We start from the raw sequence: 15,568 nt of genomic DNA on the forward strand, positions 1-15,568 counted from the left end.
CCTAGTCAACAATCCCGATGGTTTACGAACCAACCCAAAGCTTGGTTTATCACTCAAGTCAATGGTTGTGACAAGATAAATTGCTAACCATCCAATCTAGACCAGCTTGATGGCTTAATGTAACCCAATGGCTACAAAAGCATGCCTGATAGCCTTTATCAATTAACTCAATAGTTGTAACAAGATAAATTGCTAGCCATCCAATCTAGACTAGCTAGCCATTCATGGCAACCCAACTTACTAATTAGCCATTCCATGTTTCTCATAGTGCTAACATTCTCAATTATCAGCCATTCCATGTTTCTCAGTGTTAAACTATAAACTTACTAATTAGCCATTCCCTGTTTCTCATAGTGCTAACATTCTCAATAATTAGCCATTCCATGTTTCTCAATGTTAAACTATAGATATACTTTAGAGATCCCCCCAATGGAAGAGAACTCAAACATGGAAGAGATTGTGGCTTTTTTTGGTTCACCTTCAATTTCATTTAGCAGGTGTTCTTAATTGACTCTTGTCACAAGAAAGAACAAGAGTCAAGAACAAGAACAAGAGTTAAACTTGAAAGAAACCTCCCATCTATAACCCAACTCACCATAGTTCCACATGTAGAAGCCCCAACTCCTATAGCATCTTGTTTTGTGTAATCATAGGCAAAGAAGTACAACCCAACAATCCATGATCACTTGAGAGGTCTAAATGTACACCTGATACAATATCTAAAATGCCAAAAGAACAAGTGTAGGAAAGCAAGATCAAAAAATAACAAAAAAAGAATGGCAATAAAGAGGATGTCTGCATTTGTATACAAGGACTCTAGCTCTCGCAATGGTTCTTATATGAAGGGAACAGGATTGGCAAAAGATGTAGACGGGGTTGGGGCCATGAAGAGGGGGGAGGGAGGGCAAGGTTTATGGTCCTCTTAGAGATTTAGGCATTTTTTGGATTTAATATGGAAGCATTCGGTTCAAAATTAGCATTTAAAATCTTACATTATTTAGAGAAAACCGTGTGGTGTATCTAATATTGCTTCATGAAACTAGTTCAAGCTGAAACATAAGTATCCATAGAATTTAGTGTAGACTTAGCATATACTCAAACAAGCAGATGCAGAATTATCTAAAAACTAGAGGCAGAACTTTTCTTTCAACAGCAAGAACCACTATTTTTCACTCATGAGTTTGTGAGCTCTGGATGTAGAGTCCTAGAAGCACCTTTTTGGCACACGAGTTTTTAAACAAAATTGGTGAAAAAGCTCCTTCCTACATATCCACAAGAGTTTGATGATGTAGTAAGTACACTCACTCCTCGTATTTGCACCTAACAGTTTTTTCATTGTGAACGTCCAGGTGACTCTGACTCTCCATGTGGAGACCTACAACAAAAGAACAGAGTGATACATCATAATCAGAAAGGAAGCATTTCCCACTTCACTAAAAAACACAATTCTGCCCATCTGAACTCACACATATGCAATGCAGAGCTTAACTACAACAGATATCCCTCCATCAGTTCTTTTCCCAAGAGCAAAAGTGCTAATATATTTTCTGTAGGGAGCCATGTACAAAAACAGATACTTGTCAAATGCTGCAGAAACTCAGGCCAACTCTATATTTTGTGACTGCTTCCAATAACTTCGAAACGAGTACCTGAGATCTTGGCTGCTCATGATGTCAGCCACTGTCTATCACCGCTCACCACTCGAGGCAAAAGCACATGAGTGGCACCCTTCATGTATTGACCCTACTGGCTAACCCTCCACTATGTTTACAGTTATAATTGAGCAGTAAGCCTTCACCAGTTATCTAAACATTTCACTCAACCGGCTCTCTTCCCCATTATTGACACAATGCTGATAGCAACACTTTTCTTGCAAAGGATTCTAGGATCGAAGGCTACACAATTCTATACAATCAAAAACTGCTTTAACAGGACCTCGGTCACCCCAGGAATCATGTCTGCTACAAAGGCTACCTCCTTGGGTGACATATCCTACCTTCTTGGATTATACCTTGATTACCTACTAGCTCCTGCAGCTTCCAGGCCTAAAACCTCATAATTCTAATACCATATGTCCTCCATAGCACAAGACCACAATTTCTTCCTGGCATCAAATATGACAATGGGAATGGTACTTAGCAGCCCACTGCTAAGATTTGTACTCTGCTCTCTCCTGACACCTTGAGGCAGAAAAAGAAAGATACATCTAGAATCCAGGAACATGCCCAAACTCATCCTCTAAAAACAAAACAAAGAATGCAGTTTTAACCTCAGTCATGTACCTTTCTTCAGGGGTAAGACTGGAATATGTTTTTTGAGCTGGATCTGGTAAATCCTTTGAGTTTGAGTGCCTTGAACACACAGAAAACCTCCTCCTCCGAGGTACAGGAGGAGAGCGAGGAGACTTTGATTCTCTCCAAGATTTTGATCGTGACCTTGAATGCTTGTGAGGAGATTTGGAATACCGTACAGATGCAGGTGAGCGAGAAGGTGAACTGCAAAGGCCAACCCAACACTCAAGACACAATAGAAAACAAGATTGAAATCTTGCAATTACAACAGAGAAAAGATCACCCTCATGAAAAATAGCCCTTAACGTTTAAAGACATGTGCCCATTACGTATATTGGAAGACGTTATTCTGACATTACGCATATTATCAGACTACTATAAGGAGGACTGTATAATATGAGTCCATAGCTGGCCAACTATATTTGTGCTCATATAAAACATACCATGAATTGCTTTGGCGTTTTGCTGGAGACTTTGCTTGCCGATCCTTGGACTGGGGAGAATACGATCTTTCCTCAGACAGAGAATTGCCCCCTCCCTTTTTATGACCATCCAGCTCATCCTTTGGAAGAGGAGAATATGAACTATCACCAAGAGAGCGATCTCGTCCCCTCTTGCGAGTATCAGGGGACCTGGAGAAACGAGTCCTGCCCCTTGCAGGAGATGGAGACGGTGACTGGTACCTTTCACGTCTGGGAGCAACATTATTGGACCTGTATAAATGGCAGCAAAAATGAATCCAATGTATATGTTGCAGAAACACAGTCGTCACAAATTGTGGGATAAAATCAACCACCCTCCTGATAGAAAATCAGCAGCTCAGCAATCCGGAAAACAAGTAAATATTTCGAGTAGCACCTTAATGATGGCTGGGGCACAGTCTCTTAATCGTTTCTCTTAGTGGGATCCCCTTTAGCTCTTTTTCTTTTCTTCACTGAGCCTTGGTAATCTTTCATCCTCTCTCAAAACTTTGATCAGCATTATTTCCCCTCTCACACCCCTCATAACAATCTGCTTGATTCATCTGGCCAAATGCCTTTGCTTCTTCTCTGCCCTACTTTATATCCTGTCTTCATTACTTTGAGGAAGGGGTTCTAGGGGGTCTCTCTTTGTGTAAATATGCAAATATGCCCAAAAAAACGCAAACAACGACAAGAAAGCTTTCAACAAAAAACTCGTGTTAGAAGGATTTCAACATTCTATTGAGCCCAACAATTCAGCAGTACTCCGAGGGACTCTGAAACACCAGACTCAAGCAAGGATGCCTTTGCGTCCCCCACATGTCCATCTGAAATAAGGATAGCGAAGACAAGAAAAGACCACTTAAACAAAGGGCTACCTTGAGTACCGACCACCTCTTGGGGAGGGCGATCGATAGCGAGGGGAGCCGGATGGTGAATAACCTGCATCCAAGACCAAGCAACATTCGGATATTGAGTCTGTTTTAATCTAAAACAAGTAGCAAGGCGAGAGTGATATTGGACACAGTAGAGGCACAATACCACGATAAGGAGACCACCTGCGCCCTCCATAGCTTACGCGCCCTCTGTATCCACAAAAGAGGCTTTCAGGGTGTATATAGCATACATGTTTCAAGCGACAACACCTTAAAAATTGCAAATAGCCTATCAAAGCTAGCAGATTATCGTAATGACATAACCTTGATCTTCCTTTTGCCCTCATTTCCTCAGGCCTTTTCCTGTTCTCTTCAGCAAAAACCACTGTGATCTCTCGTCCATGGAAAATTTGACCATCCATATGTCGCTTTGCTTCAGCTGCATCGACAGCATCCAAATATTGCACAAAACCAAAACCCCGAGGCTCCCTGCAAATGCAAATTCTAGCTCGTTAGGGTGAAGCACTCAAGCTACAAAGATTAAAACAGTACTCTACATGCAATGGTCTTGCCTTAAATGAGAAGCCGAGAGCTCATAGGGGGGAATAGTTGAAAGGGTACTTGCGGCCATCTCTATACATTTTCACTCTTTTTCTAGCCCAATCACCACAACCACCCTCTGGCATATACATACCAGACGTATTCTGACAACACTTCCGATCATATGGTTCACAAGTACATAACAAACCAAGCTCTTGGCTGCTGACCTTGCTTTGTAAGTCACTATCTGCGCCAGTTCATTTATATGTATGGTACTTCATATTCTTCACTTCACTTGAGAAAATGAACCAGTTGGGACTCAACTTTGCTCCATTTTCTCTCTTCTCTTAAGGGTCCATCACTTCAGTTGGCAACGAACTATCTTCGCCTCAAACTTCTTTGAATCGACTTTCTTAAAGGCCTTCAGAAAACCTTCCCTTTGTACACCACCTCTACAGCCTTGAAGAAGCCACAAAGTTAGGCAACATAGAGACACCAAAGAGTGAGCCGTGATAGCTTCCTGTGAGTCTCAGTGATGGGCCTACACCAGTCTACCTCTAATGAGGGAAGACAATGTCATTCAAGTGACATGCATAATTGGATGTAGAAAAGAACACTACCTGAACAAGTGACTTACTATGATATCTTAGACAGCCCAAAGCTATACCAGATCTAATAAGGGTCAATGCACATTTTTGTGGGTCAAGTTTTCCATATTACTCCTGCCAACCAAATGTGTGATTGCTCTTTTCTTTCAAAGTGCAACTGCAGGGGCAGACCCTCATTATGTCTTTCGCATGTCTGCAACTGGCAAATGTGTATATTCAAATATTTTTCAAGGTTTCTCAAAGGTAAGAGAAGAAAGCCTACCCAGTGTAATAATCTTTTGGGAGATACACATCCCTGATACGACCAAATCGCTCAAATGGAACACGTACATCCTCAGGTCTGCAGTATCACACAGTAAAAGGCCCTTTTAAAGTGAGAAAATGCATCTAAAATACAAAATGAAACATGCCAAACAAACAAAGCCATAGTTGCAGAATCCTGTTTGATGTTTTTGACAAGTATAACAGAAGTCTTTTAATTATAACAGAATGTATCCATCTTTCCCAAAATCTCTGAAATTAAGGCAAAGATGTGCTGGCCTTAATTTATTAACGGACTGTAGAAAGGCATAACCACCACAAAAGTAGATTCAAGCCACATGTATACAAACAAACCTGCTATCTTTAGGAATATTGCGAACAAGAAGGCCACAAGCAAGATCTCTGCGCCCACTATAGCGTCCTCTTGGAGGACTTCTACCCCGTCCACCATAGCTCCTCCTTGGAGGACTGTAACTAGGAGTCCGCCGCCTCATGCTTCTGAAAAAGAAAGCCCACCCTCCATGTTAGTCGTACCATAGGTCAACAAGTTCATAACCAATTCCAACAATTACACACGAGCCCATATATGTGAACTGCTTTTTAGACTGACCACTACAAAAGCAAAATAGTTTGTTAGACAGCCAACAACTTTATAACATTCTTTTATATAATCTCTCTGTAAGAAATCCTAGATTTACTATATTTAGAACTGTGCTAAGGAACAGAAAGGAGACTGAGATAGCAGAGAACAAGGAATAACTGTATTGCTTGAATATCTGTAGGGTGGATGTGATTGTCATTCATACAATTGGGCCTCTCTTATATAGAGAGTGAAGAGTCACACATGAAAAGGTGTGTACTCCAAAGGGTATGTGCATGAAGAGGTGTGTACCCCTTGTGAAGGGTGTGACCCTTGATGAGAGGGTACATTACAATAGGAATGTCTCTTCATTAGAATGTCTCTTGTGAAGGGTTGTGCCTCATTAAGAAGTGTCCCGTCGAAAAGTCAAGTGTCCCGTCGAAAGGTCATACCCTTCCACAAGTGTCCATTCATTAAACCATCCATAAGTCTAGAAAGAGAAAGGAATACGTCACAGATCGTGACATCCCCTCCCACTCAAAAGAAGACCCTGGTGGAGATAATGAACTGATGTAGAAAATATCATGGTAGATTCTGAAAATACTGCTGTAAAATGTCAGGGTACTGCTGTAAGTCTTCATCAGACTGCCAAGTAGCGTCGGAGTCGTCCAGATCTCGCCAAAGAACAAGGAATTCCGTGATAAGTCGATGTCGAGTCTCTCGCTGTCGATGGTCGAGAATACGCTCAGGAATAAGGAGAACATAATCGTCTTCAATTTCTGGGACATAATCACCTGCAGGAGGAACTGCTTCATCGCCTGGAATGTACGTCTTTAGCCAAGAAATATGAAATGTTGGATGGATTTTACCCCATGATGGTGGTAATTCCAATTTATAACTTAAAGGTGAATTTTTCTTGACGATCCGGAAAGGTCTATAGTATCTTGGTCGCAACTTAGGAAACACAGACTTAACCGTCTTATAGCGATGTGGGGCTACAAATAATAGCACCATGTCACCAGTGTTAAATTCCAAGTGACGTCTATGTTTGTTGGCAGACCGTTGATACCGCTCTTGCGCTTTTCGCATATGATCCCTGACTTGCAGTAGAATGTCTTGCATTTCTTGAACCAGTTGATCAGCTAGGGCTACTCGATGTTGAAGTACAAAATTCGTTGGTACAATCGGAGTGTGTCCATAAGTTGCTTGGAATGGAGTCATGCTGATGGCACTATGAAAAGAGTTATTATAAGCAAACTCGAGGAGTGGTAGATACTCTTCCCAGGCTGCAAGGCGTGACTGAACATAATGTCGAAGCATTTCTTCTAGAACTTGGTTGACTCTTTCAATCTGGCCATCTGATTCTGGGTGGTAAGCTGAACTGAACAGTAGAGTTGTACCCAAAGATTCGAACAGTGAAATCCAAAAGTGACTGGTAAACTTAGGATCTCTGTCGGATATGATATTTTTGGGTAATCCATGGTGTCGGAAGATGTGTTGTATAAAGAGTTTGGCTATGTCCGAGGCCTGTGCACTGCTTTTGCAAGCAACAAAGTGTGCCATTTTGGACAAGCGATCAACAATTACCATAATCTGAGTGTTACCTTTGGAGGATCGTGGTAGTGTTGTAATGAAATCCATGGAAATACTTTCCCACCTTTCAGTTGGAACTGGAAGAGACTGAAGAAGTCCTGTTGGAAGTCGTCGACTTGCTTTCATTTGTTGACATGATAAGCAAGATGTAACCATGTTGATGACATCTCTTTTCATTTGAGGCCAGTAGTATGTTGCACTGAGTAACCGATAAGTCTTATTGATGCCTGGATGGGCAGCATAAGGAACTACATGATGCTCTTTTAACAAAAGACGTCGAACATCCTTGTCATGTGGTACACAGACGCGATCTTGATAATACAGAAGGTCGTCCGTATAAGAATAGGATGAGAAAATCTTCTGTTCGGAAGTCGAAGGTTGATCTGAACCTGTACTGTTGTGCCGAAGTCTTTATCATTGAAATACTTTCCTTTGAATGAATTCGGAACATCCACAGATAATGTAGAGATTACCATGGCTGATGCTAGAGGTAACCTGCTGAGAGCATCTGCAACTACATTGCGTAGTCCTGGTATGTACTCAATGGTCATGTGAAAATTGGCCAAAAACTCAACCCAGCGTGCTTGTCGAGCGTTCATGACTGGCTGAGTAAAGATGTACTTTAAAGAGTGATGGTCTGTTTTGACCACAGAGTCGGCACCCATGAGATAATGTTTCCAAGAGCGATAAGCATGTACAACAGCAAGAAACTCCTTATCATAAACCGGATATCGGGTTTGGATATCAGAATGTTTATGGCTGTCAAAAGCAATAACTCTGCCTTCTTGCATCAAGACTGCTCCTGTAGCGATGTCGGAAGCGTTGAGGACAAATCTGAATTTTTCTTCTTCCTTCCATCCCCAAACAGATGGTCAAAGTGTGGTACATGGTTGTTAAGACACTCTGTCTTATGATAAGACACTTAAGACACGTGTCTTACCTTAAGACACCTTTAGACACTCGTGTTTTTTTAAATTTTTTTGGTGGGTAACAACAAACACTGAGTTTGACTTAGCCATGCTATCATTGATGGTGACTTTGGATCTAGCAGTGGCAGTGACCTCATAGATTCAGATTAGGATGAATCTTCAGAGATTTGAGTCTTGAGAATCGAAAGCTTCGTTTCAATTATATGTATCGAGATGCAGATTTCATTCATGTCACATGTGACAAGATTCAATTGTCAGTTTAAACCTTTAAGTACTCAAAACTTGCGAGCTCTTCAATCGTGAGTCTTAACTTTAACTTTTAAGTCTTGAGTGACGAGTCTTGACTCTTAGCTACATTGTACAAGTGCATTGTTTCTTCTTGCATTATTTAAGTGTAGCTTATTGTACCCTTCTAGAATCTAGCAGCTAGCTATGCTAGCAAGTTGTACATTTGTATACCTATACATATATTAATTAAATATTTATTATTATAACCACAATGGCGTGTCTTACGTGTATTATCTTTAAGACAATTTAGACACTCGTGTCTGAAGCGTGTCTAACGTATCATATCTTAACATGTCTTACAACCATGGTGAGGTAGCAAATTCTACAGCATTGGATATGCTGAACTGCTACGTGGGTGACCAAGGTTAAACTGGGAAAAGTACCTACCATTGGTGGAGTTCACTGACAATAATTCAGTTCACAGCTCCACAGGGAAAGCCCCTTTTGAGGTCATCTATGGGAAGGTGATTCTGCCACCGATCCTGAGGACCAAAGATGAAAATATTTGCAGCTGATCAGTTTGTTAAAGACCTCCAAACAGCTTTCAGCCAAGTCCAAACAGCAATTGAAAGGTCTCAAGAAAGCATAAAAGAGCTACAGATAAGCATAGGAGATAGTTAGATCTCAAGGAGGTTCGAGAAAGCTAGGCTCCGCAAGTTTAAAGGCAAGCAGAAAGTGTATGCAAAGTTATCTCCCAAATATTATGGCCCTTTCAAGGTTACAAAAGAAATAAATGAGGTTGCATACAAGTTGGCATTGCTAGAGCATTGGAGGATTCACAATGCTTTTCAGGTGAATCTTCTAAGAAAATTTCAGGAACTAGAGCCTATAGAGCCAGTAACAGAGGATCCACCAGAAGTGGATGAGGTGGAGGAGGTCTTTCAGCCAGAGCAGATTGTGTACCATACTGTACGCAAGGGCCCTCAAGGCAAGGAATTGTACAGGTATCTTGTAAAATTCAAGAATTATTCAGCATTGGATTCCAAGTGGATGGATGAAGACATGTTGTCTGATCATCCATAGCTTTGGGATGTTTACAAGGAAGCTTTTCAGTTGAGGTCAACTGAATAGAAGCCGAGGGGATGTCACCATGCTTTATATATTCAAGGCAAAGCATAAGTTGACCATTTATTGAACATAATTAATGAGTTCTTCTTTTATTTAATTATGTTCAAAGAGTTACTTTCGTTTGGTCAAAGTCTTGACTCCAGTCAAAGATACTTAACCTCGGTTAAGTAAGCATAACCTCAAGTAAGCAAGCCTAACCTCAATTAGGAAGATCTGGCTTCAACCAAGATGGTTAACCACGGTTAACCAAGCAATTAAAGTGCTAACTTCGGTTAGAGAGTGTTGACTTCGGTCAACGAGACTTGGCTCATGCCACGAGGGTAAACCTCGTTAACCAAGGTGCGCCAACTTCGGTTGGAGAGACTTGGCCATAATTAAAATGCTATGACTAATGGTCAAGCCCCTTAATTACAACCAAGAGGGTTGAAAGAATTGCGTTCTATGTTTTGTTCATGTGTTTTTGTTCAGTGGGGACGCCCACAAGTGACTAGGATTAGTCTATGGTCTAATTGCATGCAAAAGCGCTAACCATTTATGGGTACCACGGTTGTGCGCTTTAGTTGTTAATTGCAGGTACCAAGCGGGGCTGAGAACCCAAGAGCTTTGGAGCTCTATGTGCAGCCAAGAGGTGTCTGTGTGACCCAAGGGCTACGAAGACCCTAGAGTTTTTGCCCTTTGTGACATGTAACTAAAGTCTAGTTAATGTTTGAGAAGTGGCATGTTGCCTAATCAAGGAGCCTTGAGCTCTTGTAATTGCTTTCACGTTTTGTATTTTGTCACTCAGCTTCCACGCTGAACTGTTGTACTCAGATTCTCTCTCATGAATAAAATACCTTTGGGGGGGGGCCCAGCCCGACATATTGTCCTAGGTCCTAGCATGTTTGCAAAGAGAGGGAGAGAGAGAGAGAGAGAGCAGAAGAGAGTGTCTACAGTTTATTGAGGCCTTTATATTAGAGACAAAGAGCTGTTCATAGTGATAAAGCAGGGCAGATTCCAACACATCATCATGATCTCACCCTTCCCCTGAGCCCCCCTTGACAACTACACCACCATTAGGTCACGACGTACTAATGAGGATGATGTTGATGACACCAATGATGCTATTCGACTACATATTTTTTTGGACTTAGCATTCAGCATGGGTGATGATGCTCGCTTAGTAGCTCCACCCTTTTGCTTATTTATATCAGGTTTTTAAACGTCTCATAGACCCATCGGTCTTTCGTAGACTCTAATAAATTCTCTCTCTCTCTCTCTCTCTCTCTCTCTCTCTCTCTCTCTCTCTCTTACATATATAAGCGAGAGGAATGTCATGATCAAAACGACACTCACCAACATGATCGTGCATATGTCCTAGGCTTGGACGGTGTTGACACTGTGTAAATTTCATTGGTATTGCAATGTCCATGTGATATTGACATTACTATTTTTTACAACTGCCATGTTGTGGCCTAGATCTCGATTGGAGGTCTCGATGGGACCAAGTGGTTTAAATGGTAGATGTATTATTGGTCAATATTCATTAATAAAGATAAGCAATCACATGCCTAGGTCCTAGGGGGTATATGAAAGGCAAGGATACATTAAACGGTAGCTACACCTATGAGACAACACTAGAGTTAAATGGGAAGATCGTCCTTGAGAGACCTCAAGGGTCACAAATGAAAGGATATCCCTCTTCATATGTGAACGAGTCTTCTTTCTCAGACACCTTGCGTGTAGGCATCAACAAAGCAACAGATTCTCACAAGGGCGCTCTTCCGTCCATTTGAAGTCAAACTCGCATACAAACTCTTTTCATAATTTCGTAACTTTTGAGTTCATTATTCAACCAAGTATATTGGGCGCAATCAATTAATAACGCAAGGTGTTGTCCTTTATCATAGATATTGACATGCAAACAAACCAATTGAGTACTACTAATATATAAGAAGTGGCCAAAACTTCCACTTTCTAGGCAATTCAATATAAAGAAACAAAAACAATAAATTCTTCTATCAAATGAAATCAAAACTTTGTACATAAAATCTTCAAAGTATAGAATATCCACAACCAATAAACGGTCTATGAACCCTAGCTTGACTAAGTTTTTAAAATAATAAATAACCACATCTTACAAGAGACTCGATGAATCACGTATAATCCTAAGTTGCCTAAGTTTAAGAAACAATTCAATCAAGTCTCAAAAAGAACATTCGTTGCATATACTCATGCATAAAAATTAGGGCTGATGGAAATAGCAGTTCTTGTTGGAACAATTCTCCTATTTTATTTTATTTTTGCAAAAAAGATTACTTTATGAAGTATGAATGAAAACTGCAAGAGCAAGCTCGAATGTGAAAGTACATCATGAGATGCATGAAAAAATAAACCAGCTCAAAAAGAGCCAACAAAAATCCAAGGTGGAGGCTGAAAATGCCACCTCAACCCTGAAGGAGAATCAGAGAAGAAAGGAGATCCCCTCCAAACTCTAAAAAAGATATCCCTCCTAGTAGTAGCTGCTCTCAAAGATCCCTGCATGCTCACCCAAATGGCCATCAAAGTGTGTATAGTATCAGTCCATATATTGGCCATAGTCTGGGAAGGGTGACCCTGGGAACTCTCCATTGCCTCCATGCATCTGGCCCTCTAAAAATGCCAAGCTGAAATACTAGCTAGAATCTCCCATATGTCTATAGAGGTATGGGTAGCTCTAAAAGGAGTGAAAGGAACCGGAGGAAACATGACTGCACAAGATGGCGTCGTAGGAAGAAGACTGAATCTGAGCCATGTCCCTCGAAAAACACCTAATGACCAATAAGAGACAACCATGCAATTGATCCCCAGGTCATAAAGAAAGGTGCTCTATAAAGAAAGATGCCCTCTAAAAATGCCAAGCTGAAATACTAGCCAAAATCTCCCAAGATGTGTCTATAGAGGTATGGGCAGCTCTGAAAGGAGTGAAAGGAACCGGACGAAACATGACTGCACAAGATGGCGTCAGACAACCATGCAACTGATCCCCAAGTTATAAAGAAAGGTGCTCTATGAAATATGCAAAGTATCCTAGCAACACCCTTCCAGTTCATCCTTGTCTGTCTGCACGCTCAGAGGCAATGCTGAGCTGACTCAACTGCTGTGTGGCATCAAGGACATGTAGGGTCATCGCAGAACCTAGATTTCCACAGGTTCATTGCAATCCCTCCGTGAATAGAAAGCCAAAAGAAAAGAGTAGTTTTTCTATTCCTAAGAGATTTCCAGAGCCTTCTCCAAAAGTTTTCCTGCATATCTGCAGAAATTTGAAAACTATCCCAACGATGAGCTCTGGAGGGCCTCCAACCTCTACTATTGAGCTGGGGAGCTCTGGAGGGCCTCCAACCTCTACTATTGAGCTGGGATCTCCTGGCATTTTTGATTGTGTAACGAAAGAAGGGGATGCTCTTCTCTCGATTACCTTTCCATTCCCAGGGTCCCACGGCAAGGACCTAATGAGGAAACCACCATGTAACCAGAGTCTCCAAGACCCGAGTGCCAGAAGAACGGGATCAGGATCAAGATACCATTGTGAATCCTTCCCCCACTCCATTAACATGCAATCATGACCAGCTGAAAGGCAACCCAAAAAAATATCCTCTGAAGATCTGTGCAAGTCTTCCTCTCGACCAAATCTCAAAGACAAGGGCATCCTCTAGTGCATCCTGCAAGGCTATAATCTATAGAGAAATACCCGTCCTCATGAAAGCACCCAACCAAGTAGACTCTGTGATCGGCATGTCATCTCTATCCATCCACTCCCCTGCTATAACTGCATCTATCTATTGAATCCTAACTGCACTCTCTCTAAGGTGGCTGACTAATAAGAGTACATGATCCTCTAGAAACTTTATGAAGGCTTTCCAGGCCCCCTCTCCCATCTAGACCACTAGATATAATGTGACGCTCCTAGTGATCTGCCATGCTCATCCAATATATGATGATTCCACATGATAGGCTGCATGTCTATCTCTTCGCGAGAGGAGGATGGAACTCTCTGAAGACTGCCTTTGAAGCTGTCCAAGCTTTCAAAATGGTAGCCATGAGAGGAAAAGGGGGAGATTTGAGATGGACTGAAGTAAAGATCCATCTCGAACGATTCCCCTATAGCTTTAAGGTTCTAGCTAATAATGTACATCTTCAGCGTCTACAATCTTTGAGCACTTTGTATCTCTCAAATATGTCTAAAACCTTTGAATCAAGATTTCATTCTTACAACTTAAATCTTTGCAAACATGTCGTTTTGGTGTAGAACACATAAGCTTCAAGCTGCTTTGAGGTGAGTTAAGCCTTTATGACCAGTTTGCTCATAAATACCATAAATACTTGTGCTTTTGAGAGCTAACGGCATGTGTGCAACGTGAATGTTTGTACCTATGAATCAAGCCGTACTTGGCACCATTCTTAACACAACCTACCATGTCTCTTCTTGGATTTGAGAGCATGATCAAAGAGCTTTCATCACCTTTTCCAATCTTAAACTCCAAACATTACACAAAGAAAATGCTTTAAACATATGCTCTGATCAAACCCATATTCCATGAAGAATAGACTATTAGCAAGAATCATAATGTGTAAAATTTCTATCAATATTACCAATCTCAACAAATTAGTTTGCCCCCATTACTCAAAAATGCTCATACCCCATCTTTACAGCAAGTGCAAGAGTGTATTACTAATGAAACTCAGTAAACTTATATATATGCTGTGACTGCGCTGTTGCTCCATTGACTTGTGAGAGGAATGTCCTAAGCTATCTAAAGGGCCACGTTATGAGTGACGTTAGGCCTAGACGAGCAAGAATTGAACGTCACATTGAACGGCTCTCAACCATCGTCACCCTCTATTTTACACTAGACGGCCAATGTAAATATGCAGAAAGGGAACAAAAGAGTGGGTTCAAGTTAAAACGGTTCTCCTCAAAACGGGGACATGAGCACTAATTACAATGACATCGTGGCATAACATCAGTTCGCGATTACAAAAGTCAATCCATACGGAAAGCCTAATTATCACTCCACTTCTTAAGCAATGTAGGGCTCGTTAGGAGGCAAGGGTCTCAGAATGTACACTTCCCAAAACCAGGGTGCCGCTACATCAAGGAAGAGTGGAAAGTTATATACCCAAAAGAGTCGGGACACGACTTTGTAAACGTAAACGCTGGTCTGTTCAAGCAGGGCCTTGCAATTGTGGCGAAAAAACACGAAACCATGGACAGCATAGCCAGAAAAACACCACGGGGAAAGGATGAGACGTACCTTGTGCTGAATTAGGGATGTAGACGAGGGCAAGGGCAAAAATGCTTGCGCTGCTGTTGCTGAAGAAGAAGAAGAAGAGGAGGAGAAAACTGCCTGTCTCATCGAAAAGAGCAACCCCAGGTTTAAATGAACCCTCACCACGAGGGAAAAGTATGTGTTTGAATTACCCTCTAAAGCATGCTCAAGTTAAAAGTATGTGTTTGAATTACCCTCTAAAGCATGCTCAAGTTAATTAACAATTATGATGGAAGCGAGTGGTAGGGCGCCTTCGTTCGATCCTCAAGGGAGCTAGAGGCAGCCTCAAATCAGGCGTGTGAGTGGGTGGGTGTGTCTATTATTTTATTTTTGGCATGTTGTGAGGTAGGTCTAAGTCAAGGCGATTCTCAAGAAGCAAAAATGGCCATTTAAAATCATGATTTATTAGCATTGCTCCGCTAGGGGTAGGCTATAGCAGCAATAAGATTTGCGTCTAAAGCGGAGATCTACCATGTAGTTCCTTTTTCAGAGATGTGACACTATTTGCGAGGGAGACGTGCCAGAGTTCTTTTGCTTCATTTTGGCAGTCTTGTTTCTACACAAGAAGCACGATGGTCCACAACTCCAAGCGATGATGAATCTGGTTTTGAAGTTGAAACCTGTCAGTCATGTCCTGTTCTGGGACCCCTCTTGGCTGGTGTTTTTCTAGTCACCTCATTCTCAGCTTTTAGTTTCTCTGATTGACTGGTGGATTCTCATTCCTATAGCACAAATTTTGGTCGATTTTGGTGAAGTGGGCAAGAAGTTAATAATAAAGCAAGAAGAGCA

The 15,568-nt window shown here is 41.5% G+C and overlaps 1 protein-coding gene across 2 annotated transcripts; it reads right to left on the reverse strand.

The window, feature by feature from the left end:
- Nucleotides 1–1,115: 1,115 nt before the first annotated feature.
- Nucleotides 1,116–14,896, reverse strand: LOC147884321 (serine/arginine-rich SC35-like splicing factor SCL30A). 2 transcript variants are annotated; one of them, XM_087399060.1, is made up of 9 exons: nucleotides 14,765–14,896; nucleotides 5,391–5,534; nucleotides 5,038–5,115; nucleotides 3,952–4,116; nucleotides 3,794–3,837; nucleotides 3,631–3,694; nucleotides 2,735–3,004; nucleotides 2,283–2,495; nucleotides 1,116–1,375 (listed from the first exon to the last, which is right to left on the reverse strand). In XM_087399060.1, exons 2-9 carry the CDS (start codon nucleotides 5,528–5,530, stop codon nucleotides 1,333–1,335), a joined length of 1,017 nt encoding a protein of 338 aa, XP_087255186.1. In that variant the 5' UTR covers nucleotides 5,531–5,534; nucleotides 14,765–14,896; the 3' UTR covers nucleotides 1,116–1,332. The 2 variants fall into 2 exon arrangements, with proteins under 2 accessions (XP_087255186.1, XP_087255187.1); XM_087399061.1 differs by lacking the exons at nucleotides 5,038–5,115; nucleotides 5,391–5,534; nucleotides 14,765–14,896 and adding an exon at nucleotides 4,200–4,388.
- Nucleotides 14,897–15,568: the final 672 nt, after the last annotated feature.

The sequence above is a fragment of the Dipteris shenzhenensis genome, chromosome 27 (genome assembly GCF_047967505.1).
Source record: "Dipteris shenzhenensis isolate YYH24624 ecotype China chromosome 27, Dip_SZ_1.0, whole genome shotgun sequence".
NCBI lineage: Eukaryota > Viridiplantae > Streptophyta > Polypodiopsida > Gleicheniales > Dipteridaceae > Dipteris > Dipteris shenzhenensis.

Coding starts and splice junctions, on each gene's coding strand:
- LOC147884321 (XM_087399060.1), bottom strand. CDS start 5,530: ATGAGGCGGCGGACTCCTAGTTACAGTCCTCCAAGGAGGAGCTATGGT. Junction 3,838..3,951: donor AGGGCAAAAGGAAGATCAAG/GTTATGTCATTA, acceptor TTGTGGATACAG/AGGGCGCGTAAGCTATGGAG. Junction 2,496..2,734: donor AAACGCCAAAGCAATTCATG/GTATGTTTTATA, acceptor TGGCCTTTGCAG/TTCACCTTCTCGCTCACCTG.